Below are 17,117 nucleotides of genomic sequence, written 5' to 3' on the forward strand. Positions count from 1 at the left end.
TTCATCTCACACTGTGTTGAAGACAAAATAATCTAAGCTTGGTGGTGTCTGTGGTGATTGGGTTACTCTCTATTGATTTCTAGTGCCTTCCTACCAAGATTGCCTTACTGTTATCACAACTTTCTTAGCAATCAGATGTAGGGCATGTACCAGAGGATAGTTATTTGCTGGATTTCTAGGAGGTGTCTGCCTGAGCAGGAAAAAAAGTCACTGCTCTGAGCTCCTACCTAGATATCTGCAAGAACTTCTAAAATGCCTTCTTTCTTCCAGGCACTAACGCTTGTGGAGTGAACAATGGAGGCTGCACTCATCTCTGCTTTGCCAGAGCTTCTGACTTTGTCTGTGCATGCCCAGATGAGCCAGATGGGAGACCCTGTTCTACTGGTGAGTTTTGTAAGCACCATGTGAGTACTGGCTTCCACATGAGCCATTGCCACTAGTTATGCATTGCTCATTCATTGATCTGCAAGCCTTATACTTCAAGTAAGACTGTTGTGAGCAGCAGAGCTTTCTTCTGTCCTTTATGCTGATCGGTTGAGCTTGGAACGGGAAAGCTGCTGATACAAATTTTTATGTAAGCTTTCCATTTCAGAATCTTTCCATAGCTTATCAAACTTGATCACCTATTCTACAAACTTGGGGTCTTATTTATTTTTCTGTGTTGTCTTAGTTCCTGGTGCGGTGCCCTTTGGTCCTGAAATCACCAGCGAGAAAAGTCAGACACCACCTGGCAGAATAGGTACCTCAACAACCAAGCCTCTTACATCTCTGGAAGAAGAGGAAGGAAAGTAAGTACTCTTGTTCTCTTGGAATTGGGATATGAAAGTCATTTTTTGTGCAGGATTCAACATTCAAGCCATCTCTAGCTGTCCATACCCAAAAGAGATTATTCCCGCTCCAGACATAATGGACACAGCGAAGAATTAGAATCCTCCTGAGTCCATGCCATTCATCTGATTTATTTATCAACTCCTAAGTTCTTAAAATTAGAGGAGGCAGCAGTCTGTTGCATTAGTTTACTTGGACACTCAGACCTGACCTGGGCAACTGGGCAAGTGGTTCTGGCCTGGACACAGGGCAGCTCATCTGGGGACAGAATAGAACCCTTGCATCTCTAATGTTTAAGCTACAGTGCAGGTAGTTAAGAGAGGGTCTTTTATTCTGCAAATTCCCTACAGCTTGCTATTCCTGCTGCCCAGAGGAAAAATATACATACTGGCAAAGAAAAAGGAAGGCTTTTGTTGTTGAATTGGAAGTGTAAGGGATTTCTGTGCTGGCCTGATCCATTCTGTCTTTTGGTACCTTTGGTACTACTTTCAGTAACTGAGTACTCCAGGAGTTGGGCTCAATGATCCTCGTGGGTTTCTACCAACTTGGGTTGTTCAGTGATTCTAATTGTGTCTTTTTGTTATTCAGCTGCTCTGACAAGGATGCTAGACGAGGCTTGTGTACTCATGCCAATGAGGCAGTGTTGGCAACAATGGGTGAGTTCCTTGTCTTTACTCTTCTATACCAGTATTCTTCCAGATGTGTCCAGAGCATTCAGTCCACAGTGTTTGAAACTAAAACTTCTGAAAATCAAACTTGAATTTCTCCAATGCCTCCTGAGCAAAGTGTATCTGAAAATGAACATCAGCCATAAACATTCACTAGCCTTATATGGGAGCTTTTCACACTGAGGTATCATTTGAAATAATACTGTTTTCTATTTTGATCCCCTATGTCATCCACTGGGCTCTCACTACTAATGCTAACTCCCCTCACCATTCTCTTTGTGTTTAGCTGAGGGTGGTAGTTAGGGTAATGTTTTCCCCCTTCAAGAGTAACCTGTCAGCAAGGAAATCCATCTCATCTTTATTCAACAGCTTTACAAGCTTCTTGATGCTCCTGGTTTGCTGGGACATGGGTGAGAAGAAAGGTTTAGTTCATGTCACACCAAACCAAAGCCTTTGCTAAAGCTCAGCATGCTGACATTTTGCTTCACATACTTCTGTATGGTTTTTATAATTCTATATGAGGTGTTATGCTGAAGTCAGTGTTATCCAGTGGAAGTTAAGGAGAGTGTATAACATACATTTGCTGTTCGCTTTCAGGTGAGGGACTGCATGTTAGCTACATCATCGGAGGCCTTCTCAGCATCTTGTTCATTTTGCTGCTTATTGCTTCTTTAATCATATATAGGTGAGTGATATTTTCCCCTCTCTTGGACTACAGTAAAATCTAGTTTCCTAAGGAGCAGAAAACTACTAAAGAACACTTTGTCTTTCTTTGTCATTTTCAATCCATTTGTTCTCATTTGGAAGTGGTGCTTGATGAATTGATTAGCACGGTTTGCTTCCTGTCCCTTTGAAGTGTTGGACATGCACCTACCATGTATTTTTGAAGCCCTATTAGCTAAATTTTCTGCAGAGAGCTTAGGTTTAAGGGAAGGGATGTGTGGTAATTCATATCTCAGTACATGTTTGAGCTCACATGTTCTCTGCCAGGTAGCCTCTCCAGTTATTGTCAGTATAGCTTTTGTGGTTACATGGCAGTACCTTACTCAATTGATAGGTAGTGAGTATACTGGTAGCTAAAGGGTATAGTGAAACCAGCAGTCTCTCTGGCTTTGTAGGGCAGTGAAGATTGCTGGAGCTTTCCACTCAGGAACTTTGTATCCTGGCAGTGGGACTCTGTCTTTTTTCTAACACCTCTCTTCCTCTAGGCATAATAAATCCAAGTTCACGGACCCTGGCCTAGGGAACCTGACCTACAGTAATCCCTCATATCGGACATCTACCCAGGAGGTGAAGATTGAAACAGTTCCCAAGCCAACAATGTACAACCAGTTATGCTATAAAAAAGAGGTAAGAGCTGCTACTAAGGACCCGGGAACCCAATTCAAGCTGCTGTTAAGTATTTTAGGCCTTCATATGTGATAATGTTGCAGCTTGTTAGAATTTACCCTTTAGAAAATGGAAGAACAGCTTTAGTAAATTACTCAATTAGACTTTTTTGCATCAATCTGCAGTACTTCTCCAGAGCTGCAGTGACTGGTCTTGTGTTTCTTTCCCACTTCCACGATGTGTTGTACTTCAGTAACCAGCACTCAGTGCTAATGAAATACAGGCATCAAAGAGAATTGTGTTCCCAGGACACAGTCCCAGTTGGTGACTCCCCAGAGCAACCTTAAGGCAACAGTCAGGAGGAGATCCAGGCAGCCAGAAAGGATTTGTTAATAAGAACATGACTCCTGGCTATATGCAGCATAGAAGGGGTGGGACAGGGAAAGATATGGAACCTTTAATAAATAAGGCACATTACAGACCCTGTAGAGGTCCACCTTGTGTGTGTGGCGTGATGGAGAGGGTTTAATACACTGTCTTGCAGCACTTAGTTTCTCCTTTTTTTTTCTTCCTCAGAAGGTTTCTTACCACTCAGATAGTTTTTCATCTTCCCTCTTCTGATTTCCATCTACATCCTCATGTCAGGTATCACTATTCTGTGCATGTGTTTGATCCTGCCTCCCTCACTCAAGCTTTGCTGTGTAGCTGTCCCGTACTAATTGCTCTTTCATGTTTTTCCATCAGCTTTTATGTCCTTACAGTCTGCCAAGGAAGCTGAGGTCATTTTCTATGGTCTTGGCTTTGGTTACATAGTAGGTGAGATCTGAAGAAGATAATTTCTGTACAAGTATTTATGACAGCCTGTTAGGTTACTTAGCTCCGCAAGCAGGCATTGTGGCAAGGCTTATGCAGAGGAGAGTTTTTCCTCGCTTTTTTTTTCAGAGGTAGTATCCCATAGATTTCCCAAACGTTCCTGCAGTTTTAGCCGTGTCTACAACGGATAACACAGGATGATTTTTCTGGGAATCTAAATCTTTTCTGTGATTCTCTTTAATTCTGTTGCTCTCAGATAAACCCAGGTGTATTCTCTCTTCACTTTCTTCCCTGAGTTTATATTAGATGTTCTAATGCTCCTATATGTCTGTGAGCCAAATAAGGCAGGTTTCATTACTTGAATCTCAGTGGGGTCCTGCTAGCCTCTAATGATTTCCATTGTTTCCCTATAATCTTCTTCCCCTTTATCACTGTGGGACTTAGCAGTGGTATTCCGACTGTGCTTTACTAAGAGGTGAATCTAGAATGACTCAGACATAAAGATATTGCAGACAAATCAATTCCCTAACCCTCCCTACTTTCACCATGAAGCCTTCCAGCTGTTCCTGCTTTGCATGGGGTTGGGTTTGTTTGCTTTTTTGCTTTTTTTTTTTTCTTCTTCTTTTATTTATTTATTTTGGTTGGGGTATTTATGCTTGTTTTTATTTAACTCCTTTTTAGGCTTAGTGTTGTTTTTGGTCCCTGCTGTCAGGTGTTGTATGTAGCTGAATTAGAAGAGACAGATCATTCTCATTTCCATTCCGCAATTTGGAGGTTCCTGGAGTTTGGAATGAGAGCTCTTGCAGGGAGGATCTAAGTCTAGGAGAGAATGAAGAACTGAGGTGAAACTTAGAATGGAATCTGTCATTGTGACAGTGTGACAGCCAGAGCCAGTGGCTGTTTACATGGAGGTCTAGCCTTTTGTCTGCTTCATTGTCATTGTTCCAGCTCTGCTTTGCTTATTTTTCCACTGATGTATTATTTTTTCATTCATCTCTCTGCTCCTTAGACTGGTCCTGATCACGGCTACACCAAGGAGAAGATAAAGATTGTGGAGGGGATATGCCTTTTATCCAGTGATGATTCAGAGTGGGATGACCTTAAGCAAATTCGGAGCTCTCGAGGAGGGATCCTCAGGGACCATGTTTGCATGAAGACAGACACAGTCTCTATCCAGGCTAGTTCTGGTTCACTGGATGACACTGAAACTGAGCAGCTGCTACAGGAAGAACAATCTGAGTGCAGCAGTGTTAACACAGCAGCGGCCACTCCTGAACGGCGTGGCTCACTCCCAGACACAGGCTGGAAGCACCAACGCAAGCCCTCCACGGAGAGCGAGGTCTAAAGTACACGTTGCTTTAGAAATGCTCGAGCCCTCCCTAGCCTCTGTTCTGCACAAAAGACGACAGGACTCTGCCTGGCAAGCAAGGAAGGGCCCAGAGACTAGCCCTTCTTGTGAGGGGCCCAGAGATTGTGACTGCCTTTTAGCAAGGAGTTTGGCCAGCTGTGCTGTTGTGGTTGAAGAGGGAGGATGGGTGGGTTGGATGGAACCCAGAGACCCTTTTGGCTCATTTTACTGTCTGTGGTTTATTTATATGTTCTCTTTTCTTGGAAGCTGCCGTGTTAACTTTTGCAGTGACTCCTCTGGCCTGAATCTGGTCCAGATGCGAGTTCTCTGGCAACCTGCAAGTCCTATGCTGTCCAGCTCACAGTCAATGCCCATGAAGAGAGGACAGCTGCCATGATGCTAGCTCCTAGTTGCAGAAGTTCCCTTAGTCACTCCATCAGTAGCAGCACTCTTCAAAGCCTTGTGTTGTAACAGCTGTGCTTGGAGTGATGTCTTGGAATAGGTGGGATGTACCCTGGGGCTCAAGGAGACAGCAGCACAGCGTCAGGGCATAAAAAGGGTAACCACAGTTGTTGCAACGACTCACTTCATGGGAGCATCGCTGCTTACGTTCCCATCTGCTAGTAAAAACTTTCAGGAATTCTCGGATCGGAGCACAGTGTCTGTTGCTGGCAGTGGGCACTGCTCCTCTTCTCCCCTTTCTCACTGAAAAATGTTTCTACTCCAGAAAATAATTCAGCAAGTGGCCCTTTCAGAACTGCTTCCTGCAGTGCAGGAATTAAGAGTGCTGTGCTTGAGGAAAGAATGTTCTTAGTTCTAGAGGATTAATTGGGAGGAAATGAATCTCAGCCAGATCTAAATTTTACTGTTGCCTTTTTTGTTGTTTATTTTATTTTATTTTACTTTATTTTATTTTTAATTTGCTAAATCTCCATCGGCCCCAGTTCTGCAAAGTCCCAGTTCTATCGGCCTTTATGACATTTTTTTTTCTTTTCCATAATGAGGAGAAAAAAGATGATTCCTAGGATGAGTTTCCCCGAGGGGAATCCTCAGTGCTGACAGTTAGGAGCTGCTTTATTACAAGGCTGAGCCCATATGACCTAGAATAGGAGACAATAATCACAGAGCTACAAGGGCTATTTGAAAATAGTTGTTTATCAGAGAGATGACACTTTAAGCTCTAGTGTTACTACTAAATAGCTCTCCTTGCAAAGTCATTTTTCCCATCAGCTATGCAAGCCTCAGTTATTCTCTGGCCTCCAAAGCCTTTATCCTCTAGGGGATAAAAGTAGTGCTACGCTTGCAGTTGTAACCCAGCAGCAGCTGGAGCTTGTGTTCTCTCAAGGCATACCGACACTTTCATACTCCTATGGTTCCTATCATCTATTTCTTCAGGTGGGAAAAAAAAAAAATCTCTGGACACTCCTTCAAAACTGAGATTTTTATCAACCCCTCGAGTCACGTAGATACTATCATGGTAAAATCCTAAATGTTAAGGCGGATATTTGGAAGCAGAACTTTCCAGTGAAGAATCTCCCATGGCAAACTGTGACCTCTGTTTCCTAGGAAGAAGCCAAGTACATTCCCACCCATGGTGGAAGGAGAGCAAAGCGTGCAGTAGGAATACAGGAGAGAGGATGCATCTCCTGTGCAGTATTTTTCCAGCTAGTAAAAGAAGGAAAATCAATCCTATTCAACTCTAATCTTGTTCATATACTAACAGTCCTGTGGCTCCTGAAAATGTGACGGTTGCCAGCAGGTTGGCTGTACTTTTTACACCAGAGGTAGCTTTGCAGCAAGGAAGAGGTTGCAATTTTAACCTGGCAAAGTGGCATAAACTCTGTTCATAACTGCACCCTTGGGCTGACTGGTGCATATTCCTGTGGAAAATGAACTGGAGCGAAGGCTTGGAAAATTCTGTGTTAATGTGGAACTCTTCCCTACTCCCAGAGGGGTTTTGTTTTTTAAATTAGATTTTTTTATTTAATTATTTATTTGATTGACTCCAGCCTGGAAAACATTGTTTTTTGTTGGGTGGGGGCACTTCTGGATTGAGACGTGGACTGGACTGGGAGCTGAGCAAGGATCACATATCACTGATGCACACCTGGCCTGTCTGGGCTGCCGCACGCAGGGACATCAAAGGCTCAAGTGTAGGCAAATCGGTTTGAACAGAAGCCACGTACAGGGGCAGAGGCATTAGAAGTGAGAGTGAGCAGGTGGATGGAGGAACAGTTATTTGTTTGTTTCCTCCCCTGCTCCCTCCTAACCTCCAAATACCTTTTGTGCACCAAACTCTTGAGGTGGGAGGGGGGTGGAGGGAATCATCTGCCCCTTCCTGTCCCTTGAGGTTCAGTCAGCTGAAAGAGTTGCTGGCTGAGTCACAAGTGCAGACTGGAAAGGAAAACCCAGTCAGTCCTTTCAACAGCTGGTGGTGCTTGTGATCTCCACTGTAGTGTATTCTCTGCTGATGCTTAGGAGGGACACTGCGCATTCCAGCCCAGCAACCATTCATAGCTGCTCTCTGCTCTCTTCTGGAATCAAATATGGCAAAAAAGGAGCAACTCAATGTCCCCCAGCCTCTCCTCCCCAAGTGTGGTGGGCAGAAATTAGTTTCTTTATCTCAAAGTATGGAGAAACCCCAGTAAGATGCTGCCTGGGGGGTACACCACGTTTCCCCATTCTGCGGAGAAAAAGACCTTCATTGCACTTAGGCTGTTACGAATGTAAAAAGGCCGCTGGAGGATGATCTCTTGAGCACTGATTTACTATGTACAAAGCAAACCTCTCTCCTGTCTGTCCTGAGATAACGTCCGTGATTTCCCCGTGTTCCTGTGTAATGGTTTTAATGTTACTCACTGGAGACATCAGAATTTCTGGAGTTATTTAACCACTGTGTTCAGTATTTTAGGGGTTGACGATAATTTAATATAAATCTAGCTTTTCTTAACCACTCTGCCTGGCTTTTGGTTGTGAATCATGCTCCTCCGTTGAAAGAGGAGCTCCCGGCTCTGTTTACACACAGCACCCATTCCGGTGGCCCCATATTATTCCTTCAGTCGCTTTAACTGAAGCGAGAGAATAAAGGACTGCACAGCACAGAGCCCTTTAGTGCACAGCAGCCCTTTACAGCACAGCGTCCCTTTACAGCCGTCCCGAGGGGCCACGCCTCCCACAGGCCGTTCCTCCCCCTCGGGCCGCTTGTATCCGCACTCCTTTGCCTTAACGCCACCGTGTGTCCCTCACCCCAAGCCCCCCCTACCCCGATACCGGCCCGCCATTGCGCTGCCGGCTGTAGGCCCGATCCAGCCCGGCAGTGCGCGGAGCACGCGTCGCCGCTGACCAATTCAAACAGGCCAATCGAGCCCGCTCTTGCGGGAAGGGGCGGGGCCGTCCGCTGCCAATGGGCGGCGAGGACACTGGGAGGTGCGGGCGGTGTTAGCGATTTCAAACGGCGCTGAGCAGCGCTCGGACAGTCGCCCGACCTGCCGGGCTCAGGTGAGGGCCGCCCCCGTGTGGGTTCTGCTGCGGGGGCCGCTTCCTTTTCGCTGTCGCCCGCCGCGCTTCGCCGGACCCTCGTGCTGCCGGGTAGGCCTCTATTCTCCGTTAGGCCCGGGCTGCCGGCCCCGTGAGGGGCTGGGGCGGAGGCGTGGTCCGTGATGGCCTCCCGCGGGAACGGGCCTGCTCTGGGGGCTTCACCCCGAGCCGCTTTGACGAGCAGGGAGAGGCCGATGGTTGATGGGGCAGGCCGCGGCCTGATGTGGGGGCGTGAGGGGACCGCGGCATGGGGGGCTCGCAGTGATGTGCGGGACGGGGAGCGGCCGGGGGCTGCTGTGCTGCGCTGTACGTCCAGCCTGTTAAACGAGGCGCTACGTGCAGGTGGATTCTCCTTTGCACGGCAGCCTGAGGTAACGTTCCCTCAGGTGAGGGCGGGCTGAAAGCAAAGCCGTGAGGGTGTCTGCGTTTCTGAGGCTCTGGCACGAGGCTCAGGAGTTGGTGTGGGATCCTCTGTCTCTCATCTGGACGTGCTGCCTGCTGAGCCCCTTTAAAAGGGGGGCTGGCAGGAGTGGGGAGCAGCACCATCCTCCTGTGTTGTGAGGCTCTGAGTCAGAGCCTCGTGATCCAGCTCCAGGCAGGAGCTTTCAGGTTGTTGTGTAGGGGGTTTTCCTCCTGAATCTGGAGCTTTGTCACTGAGTAGCAGGTGCCAGGGGATAGGAATTCTGTGCAGTACAAGCCAACCCTATCCCTGCTATTTAAAAAACAACAACAGAAGCTGCATGTCCCCCTAAACTCATGTGCTGTAACTCTCTATCGAATTTTAAGCATGTATCAGCGATTTAATTATCATAGGGTTTCCCCTTTTTGTTGTTGTTTCTTATTTTGGGTGTTGTACGATCCTATTGGAAGCTGTTCTCTGCCAACAAGAACAAGCCATGTGAATGTCAGGGTGCTGGGCTGCCGGCGATGGGAAGCCTTCCTCAGTTATTGCTCCTGTTGTGGGGGAAGAATGGCTACAGCCTTGTAGTGAATGTGGCTGTTGGCTTAAATTGTGGAGCTGGGTGCTCTCAGGTGCTGACTGAGACTCAAATGTTGAAGTATTACAAAAGGCTGCTCACTACTGATACTCCCCGGCAGCACTAAGTCAGAAAGAAGAACGGTGATGTACAAAGCTGTCCTTATGGCTCTGATGCTTTTGCTGTCTAATACTGGATCGGTTAATTGCTTGAAGTTAGAATTTAGTTTGACTGTCTCCCCATGTTTGGCCTAATCTTTCAGCTGCTGGCTTTCTAGTTCTCCCCCGTTTAAAATGCATAGATGCATCTCTCTGCCCCCTTTAGGCAGCTGCCATGGGGTTACAGCTTTAAGGTACAGAGAGAAACTGATATATGAAAGCAGCCTCAACAAAAACAGACTGGTTCTAAATGAATTATTGTAGATGCATTTATTGAAGGTAATCCTAAAGAATACAAAATATGGATTATTAACCCAGGGAGCAGCTATGGGAAGGATTATTTGTTACATTGTGCAAAAATAGATGAGTCTTGATATGAGAAGCACAAAGAACTCGTTAATCACGCACTGCTGGGCTTCCCATTTGCTAGTTGTGCTGTTATAAACAAACAAAAGAACCAACTACGTGGTAAAGGGCTGTTATTTCTGATTGTCATATATATGTGACTTTAGTCTGTGGGGCCTCTATCTGTGCTGACTCTTGTCCTCTCCCTCATAACAGTTATGTAATGTGGGCCTGTATTCCAAACTCCTGGGCTGTGCAGCTGCTCATCTTGTCCTGATGTCTGGTAGAGCTGTGAGCTCTCATTTCCCCCTTGGCAGTTCCAAAACCTGGTTTCTAGTGGATGTTAAGATTTGGTTTTCTCTCGCGTGTCTCTTCAGGTGATGAATTCCCAGCTGCAATTCACTTGGCACGTTGTGAGCTTTTTCAGTCAATCTTTCTTATTTTCCTTTGCTATTCTGAGTAATTATCTGCCGGCTTTGAGACTGCTGTTCACCCCCTTTGTAGGTCACTGATTCCATCGCAAACAGGGGATTCATACATATGTTTTATGGAGTAGAGGTAAGTGTCTCTGAATGTGAAGGGTTTGATTTGAAGGCTGTAGTGTGCAGGACATGGCACTTGAAGGACCCTTGTGAGGTGTCAATACATGCAGACCCTGTAACCAGGGATTGTCAGGTTAGTGGCCAGCAATTGATTCCCTCTTCTTCCCCCTTACCATCTCCCCTCTGGTCCATTGTGTCTCTTTTTCTGCCTTTTTTAAAAGAAACACGTAGAAATGATGTTCTTTATGGACAACTTAGCGATGTAGCTTGAATGGCTTGTGAATTCCCTGCTGGAGCAGGATGGGATGAGGGCCACGTGCCCCTGAACAGCATGGCCCATTGCAGGCCGTGTGGCTAATAGAGCTGCTGCTGCCATGGGCTGCTCCTGCATCCTTCTTGTCACATCGGCATTGTGAATAGTAACGTGGGAAAACCTGGTACCTTTATGCTTAAATTCAACGTAGCCTCGTGCTAAGCAGCACTGCTGGGCCCTCTTTGAATAAATAGCCTCCCAAATTGAGCAAATACATGTTGTTTGAGGCTGTCTCTATGACAGCTCGCTTGCTGTGGACGTCAGAGGTTGGACAGCAGAAGTGGTGCTGTGTGTGTGTGCATTCCTCTGTGTTGTAGGGGTGAGGCTGAGCTGAATGGAAAGGAACTTCAATTATTCGGTGTGGCGCGGAGCAGCTGCCGCTGTGGCTGCTGTTCGTGTAGCTGAGATGATGTGTGAAGGAGCACAGCCTCGCATCGTGCATCTGTCTCCCTCGGGAGGAGGCTGTCGGCACGGGGTTTCCACCATGGCAGCTCCTCCTGGGTCGCTATTGTCGCTAGGAGAGGCATCTCCGAATGTCAGCTGACGGCTGGATGGAGCCGATGAATCAGCGGTGCCGGGCCGCTGTCATAGCGCGGCACGGTGCGGCGGGGCAGCTCGCTCTGGGGCCGTTCGGAAGGCGGCGGGCCTCGTTCCTGCTGACGGGCTGAGGGGCCGTGCCGCACGAGGGGACATGCCTGCCCCGTGCCCGCCCGTTTCTGCGTTGCCCTCCATTCCGCCGGCACGGGGCCGCGGTTGCCGAAGGCGATGACTCGCGAAGACGGCGGGCCCCGCCACCCGGCCCGCTGAGCGCCGCCGGTACCCCCGGCCCCGGGGAGCGCCCGGGGAAAAGGGGTCGCGGCGGCGGCCCCGGCGCTGCCCTGCCCGCCTTTGTTTGGCCCCGGCGCGGGCCGGCTCCCCGCCCAGGTGCCGCCGCGGAGCCCCGAGCCCCGCCCGCCGCCGGGGAGGCGCTTCCGCCGGGCCGGCTCCTCCGCCCGCCGCCGATCCGGCGCTGTCAGGTGAGCGGCGCGGGCTGAGCGGTGAGGAGAGGCCGGGCGGCCGTGTAAACAATGCCGGGCCTGCGGGGCGGCACGGCGCCGCGTGACGGGAACGGCCGCGGGCGGGGAGGGAGGAGCCGGGGAGCGGGAGCCGGGCACGGGGACTCGGGGAGGGCGGCGGGGCTTCCTTCTGGAACGTGCTGCGGGTGTGGGGAGGCCGCGGCGGCCCGGGGAGCTCCCGGTGCTTCCCGTGGGCTGTCTGCGTCGTCGGCAGCGCGGTCTCTCCTTTTAAGGAACATCTTGCTGGCTTCTGTTCGCCTGATGTCGGGCTGTTCCTTCAGGGATGGGGCAGTGCAGCCAGTGGGCGCTGCCCTGCTGCCGTCCCCCTGCACACAGACGTGCCCCTGTGCTGCCCTGTTCTTCCCACCCTTCTCTACACCATAAGATCAGCTTCTCTCCAGGCTTACCCGTGCAGTAAGAAATCGCTCCTTGGTGGAAGCAAGAGGCTGGTTTATGTCGCGGTGTTTCTTACTTTGAGGCCACTGATTTCCATGCATCCAAGCTGCTTTCAGGGACTGTATTGGAACGTATTCCAGAGAACGTAGCTACCCCCCTTGTCAATAACTTGCTAGCTTTGACAGGTGAGAGAGAATGCAGTGCCATTTACTCTTGTGTGCCATTTCATTGCTGCTGGAGCTCAGAGAAGCTACCCCACAAAGTAGCCAGCAGCCTGCAAACAACTCCTTTTTGCCTTTTGTTTCTTGCATTTCTTATTATTCTGGGGCCCCCTGTCATCAAGAGCCGATGTGTTTCACATCTGGAGATTGAAAGTGCCATCTTCTAAAATCTTCGGAATTCCGTCAGCATCAGATGGCCCTCTGAGTGGTGGTGCATCTGCATGAGCTTTTGAGCTCCTCGTTGCTGTGTCTGTCATCAAAAGACAGGTGGACTGAAACTGGGAGGCCTGCTGACAGCCTGACTGGAAGGTCTTCTGAGTCCTGCTTTTACCTCTTCAACTTCAGGAGTTTTAGCCGGACTTCAGCCTTCCTATGTTCAATTTACTGAAGCAGTTTACCGCGCTATTTATTTTTGTTAGTTGATTAGGCCATGTTTTTTCAGTTCACATATTCTGCTGAATGCATCTGAGTGTTTAAAACAAACAAACAAAACCCCTATGCTGAGATTACTTGAATATTTTAAGCATTTTTCTGAGCTACATTATGCTGTAGCTAATGAGTTTTAATTAATGTAAAGGCTTAATTGGCAAGCGCTGTAGAACATGCTGGGCTGAACTTCTGAGACAGTGAAGCTTCACATGTTGAGAGGCAGAGACCCCAAACTGCTGTTAAACAAATAGAAATTCTTTCTGCTAGCAAAACATGGACCATCCTGGCACAGAGCTGTCTATGGAGAACTGTTGTCTCAATGCATATGAGAAGTGTGAAGATGTATGTTGAAAGAACCCGCTCTAAGAACATTTCAAATGCAGTTCTGCTTGGAAATGGGCTGTCTTCAATAAGTTGTTCAGAGCTCACTCTTGGGTAAACCTCCTGAGAAGGCCACTTTGGCATCAAGCCTTTTGGTATTTTAAAAGCTATTCTTGCTCAGCAGTGATGCTTAATAGATGGAAGCGGGCGGAGATGAGTGGACAATTGGTATCAATAACCATCTGGTTTTTGTTTAGCACAAAATGGCTTCCTCCTCTGCATTCCCACTTCTTATGGGAGAACGGTCTGGAAAGTGAAGCTTCATGACAGTACATAGTGAATCCATAATAAATGTGCTTTGAACTCACGCATGTTTCAGGATATTTATGTCAAGAGGCTTTTTAGTGGTGCCCCTGTACAGTAAAACTGTAGGGTTGCTGCTGTTCAGCCCTTCCCAATTTTAGCCCAGAAAGCATTTATTTAGGAGCTGAGTAAGGAACTTTTCAGAGCAGCGTGTGCTTAATCCAAGTATTCCCTTACCATCCCTTTCACACGTTATCAATGCATTGATGATTTTTTTTTTTCCCCCTACAATTCATTAACAAATTCTCGCTTTTACACTTGAACTTGTGTTGCGCTGTCCTATATATTTTTCTGCTCTTCCGTTGTCTCCCTTTGAAAGATATCCCGTTCTCTCCTTGCTGGTCTTCACTTTCTTCCTGCTCCATTGCATGAGTTTGCTGTGCCAAGAACTGTCAGGGAGGATTTGTTGTTCATCTCCATTGCAGATTGCTCAGCTGACTCGCTTTTGTAAATGTTTCATTGACCGCCTTAATAACAATCCTCTCTCACAAAACTGATTTTGGTGGTTCAGTTGCTCCAGAGGCCCCGTTGTCTGGCTGCTAACAAAATGAGTGCTGTTACCCAAAGACTTATTAATCTGTTTGTTCGGAGTCTGTAAAATTAGTTGTGCTGACAAGTCAGCTATCTAGGTCAAACACTTCATTGCTGCGGATTCACTAGTTGTAATGCAATTTGGCTGCGTTATTGCAGCGTGAGCCTGCTCTCTATTTGGGTGTTGAGAAGTAATGAGAAGAGCTGAACGCGACTTTGGAAGGAAACTTCATTTTTAAAAAGCCTTTTTTTTGTCAAACGTGGGATATTTGAACATGCAGAATGCAGGAGCTTAATTGAAGGGAGAAACTACAGTCTGTTACTGTGCTGGAGGCGCGATGCAGACAGCTCAGGAGTTCAGGATTAGGGTGGGTGTGAACAGCGATGAAGATGGAGAGAATAGGTATCTAAAAGGGAGCTCCCCCCTCTGTGACCGTGAAATACTTCCTGATAAACTGCCGGGTCCAAAGGGATTTGTAAGTTGTCATAGAGGACATATAATTTTATTACTATTTTTAGGTGCAAGATTCAGCGCAGGAGGCAACTGAACCCATTTTATAATTGGAAGTAATGATTGTAGCTCTTGCAACTAGAAATAGTTGGGAAACTGACTTGACCAGACTAGAGGGAAAATAAGCAAGAGCGTGGCAGTTTTGCCCTCCCTGTTCCCCCATGTAAAAGTACCTCATGGTGCTGGGAAGGAAAATCCAGGATCCTCTTCTCCTTTGTGTGCTGTGGCAGTAGGATGTGCATGTCAGGGGTCACACTTTGGAGCATGAATGTTGTCTGAATGCAGAAGTAAAAAGTACTTGGATATCTGTGATGTATCTGATGTCAGTGTTTGAGCTGGGGGCTGTGGGGAGGTTGTCACTATCCTGCAATAAGATTTTTCTTGTTAGAGCAGATTTCTGGAGCAAAGGAAATGCTCTTTTTTACTGCTTATACTGCCTTACTCCTTTTCCTGCTTTATGTGGTAATTCTTTTCCTTCTGTTGATTCCTTATGCTTTCCTCAAGAAAAGGATACAGCCAGGAACAGCTTGAATGTTGCCTCTGAATTTGTGATTAGGTTTGAAAATGACTTAAACAGAGTAATCTTAGTATGAAGTTATTCCTGACAAGGGCTTGTGTGAGATTGGGGGAAAGCATTGTGCCTGTTTGTGACTTGCTTCTGCACTGGTGAGGTCCTCCAGTGATTTCTACGCTGGTACATTAAGTTCTATACTGGTACATTAATTATTTCTAACACAAATGTAACTTATATTACACGGGACACAGCTTTGCTGGTATTTCTTAGCTGCCAGGCCGACTTGATTGATAAAGTCAGTTGCTGCAGCTGCATTCACACTAGGGCATTTTTGCATCCTTGACTAGGTGAGCTATTAAGAGAGCTTTTAACATAAAGGGAGCTTCATTTTTGCTTGTGGACTATTGCTAGCCTGCTTTCCCTATTGAATCAGCTGTTGGTGGCTGACAGCTTTGCAGGACTTGCTTGTGTTAACTTACACCAATGAAATTATACTCCTAATTCTAGGATTTATTTTTCTGCAGAGAACCTCTGTATACTTCATATATGAAATGCTTTTATCTAAAAAGAGTGCAGTTTTACTGGCATAGGCTGAATGTACATTATACATATTATGTTAGCATTGAGTATTTATACATCTAGTGGGATAAATTATTGGATGATGATGGCCACTAGTTCTTGAAATCTAACTCTGTTGTGTATGTGTGTGAAATGCTGTGCTGGAATGTGTTACTCCTTACCTGCTCTGATTTCATTTGCTTCTGTGGAGTTGTGAGCTGTCTCAGTGCTGCTGAGACTTGCATGTCTGAGATGATCATTGAGCCTGAGGTCTCATCTCTCATGCCCTAGTGGTCAATATTACTATTTTAATGAAGTGGGAGGGAGAAAACGCTTCTATGACCTTGAACAAGTAATAGTCGAGCCTACGTGAAGTAAGAAACTGGTCTCGGGATGACAGTTGCCAATTCTGGCTATTGTTAGAATTAGGGCATAAAGTGGCTATCTGGCAGAAATGGATTTTGTTAGTCTTGTAGTACTGTTCATTTTAACTGCTCCGTTTGTGAAGTAATTAAAACAGCTGTCCTCACACTAATGTGATTGTTTTTCAACCCTGATGCATAGCACCTGCTGTAGAAAGCACATCAGTAAGCATCAGTTTTCTAGTGGTCATCAATACTCATTTCTTCTTAGATCCTTTATTGCATACATTCTTCCTCAAGCTTAGACAAAGCTGTATACTGCGTGCCTCGTGTCAGCTTACTGAGACTTTACCAGATGGAGAATTGTGGTGTTGGAAGTATTACAAATGGAACTACTCTTCAGAGGCTTCTGTTAGCCTTCCAGAGTGGAGAGAGTTGCAGCCTAGTCTTAGTAGGTTGTATGTAAATACAACTGCAGGCTTGAAAGAGTGGGTTTCACATTAAATACAAGACGTGCTTTAGAGCTGTCTTTATTTTTTTATCTAATTTTTTGAGATGTGTTGCAAGTAGTACCTTGCTTATATTTTGTATGTGTGTTCTAATGTACCTCTGTGTCCTCAGGAATTGCTGTAACTGTGAAGAGAACCTGAATTACAATGGGGGACGACAGTGAGTGGATGAAATTGCCCATCGATCAAAAGTGTGAACACAAGGTAGGATATACTGTCTTTGGGTTTGGCTTGCTGTGTGTCTGTGCTGTGATATTTCTATGATACTCCTGTACCTAATTATAACAAAGTTGGATAATTTTTATAGCATGGTAAAAGGTCTGAAACACTCAAGTAATGCTCATTAAGCAGGGTTCAGTTGCGTGATAACCTGGATGGCATAAGTTTGTGAGCTAGAAGATCAGTAGGCTTGCTCATGTGGATATATTACTCATCTGTAGCTGAAAGTACTGATGGGCTCACACCTACTCACCAGAGGTGGTTGCTAGA

The 17,117-nt window shown here is 46.7% G+C and overlaps 2 protein-coding genes across 23 annotated transcripts in view; both read left to right on the forward strand.

Moving 5' to 3' along the window:
- Window positions 1-7,939, forward strand: part of LRP4 (LDL receptor related protein 4) — a 74,539-nt gene extending 66,600 nt beyond the window's left edge. For 4 of the 6 annotated variants that reach the window (XM_015864521.3, XM_015864522.3, XM_085548710.1 and 1 more), the window contains 6 exons: window positions 271-384; window positions 671-788; window positions 1,417-1,484; window positions 2,094-2,181; window positions 2,705-2,846; window positions 4,648-7,939. In XM_015864521.3, the coding sequence (XP_015720007.2) occupies window positions 271-384; window positions 671-788; window positions 1,417-1,484; window positions 2,094-2,181; window positions 2,705-2,846; window positions 4,648-4,983 (866 nt within the window). In that variant the 3' untranslated portion in view covers window positions 4,984-7,939. Of the gene's footprint in view, window positions 1-270; window positions 385-670; window positions 789-1,416; window positions 1,485-2,093; window positions 2,182-2,704; window positions 2,847-3,401; window positions 3,471-4,647 lie in introns of all 6 variants that reach the window. The other 2 variants (XM_085548712.1, XM_015864526.3) reach the window with 2 other exon arrangements.
- A 459-nt stretch (window positions 7,940-8,398) lies between these two features.
- The window catches only part of CKAP5 (cytoskeleton associated protein 5), a 43,277-nt gene continuing 34,558 nt past the window's right edge, over window positions 8,399-17,117 (forward strand). For 7 of the 17 annotated variants that reach the window (XM_015864476.2, XM_015864479.3, XM_015864480.3 and 4 more), the window contains exons 1-2: window positions 8,399-8,574; window positions 16,741-16,832. In XM_015864476.2, the coding sequence (XP_015719962.2) occupies window positions 16,776-16,832 (57 nt within the window). In that variant the 5' untranslated portion in view covers window positions 8,399-8,574; window positions 16,741-16,775. Of the gene's footprint in view, window positions 8,575-10,512; window positions 10,562-11,742; window positions 11,896-16,740; window positions 16,833-17,117 lie in introns of those variants that run through there. The other 10 variants (XM_015864477.3, XM_085548703.1, XM_085548706.1 and 7 more) reach the window with 4 other exon arrangements.

The sequence above is a fragment of the Coturnix japonica genome, chromosome 5, assembly GCF_054131305.1.
Source record: "Coturnix japonica strain WE chromosome 5, WE-NBRP24, whole genome shotgun sequence".
NCBI classification, from domain to species: domain Eukaryota; kingdom Metazoa; phylum Chordata; class Aves; order Galliformes; family Phasianidae; genus Coturnix; species Coturnix japonica.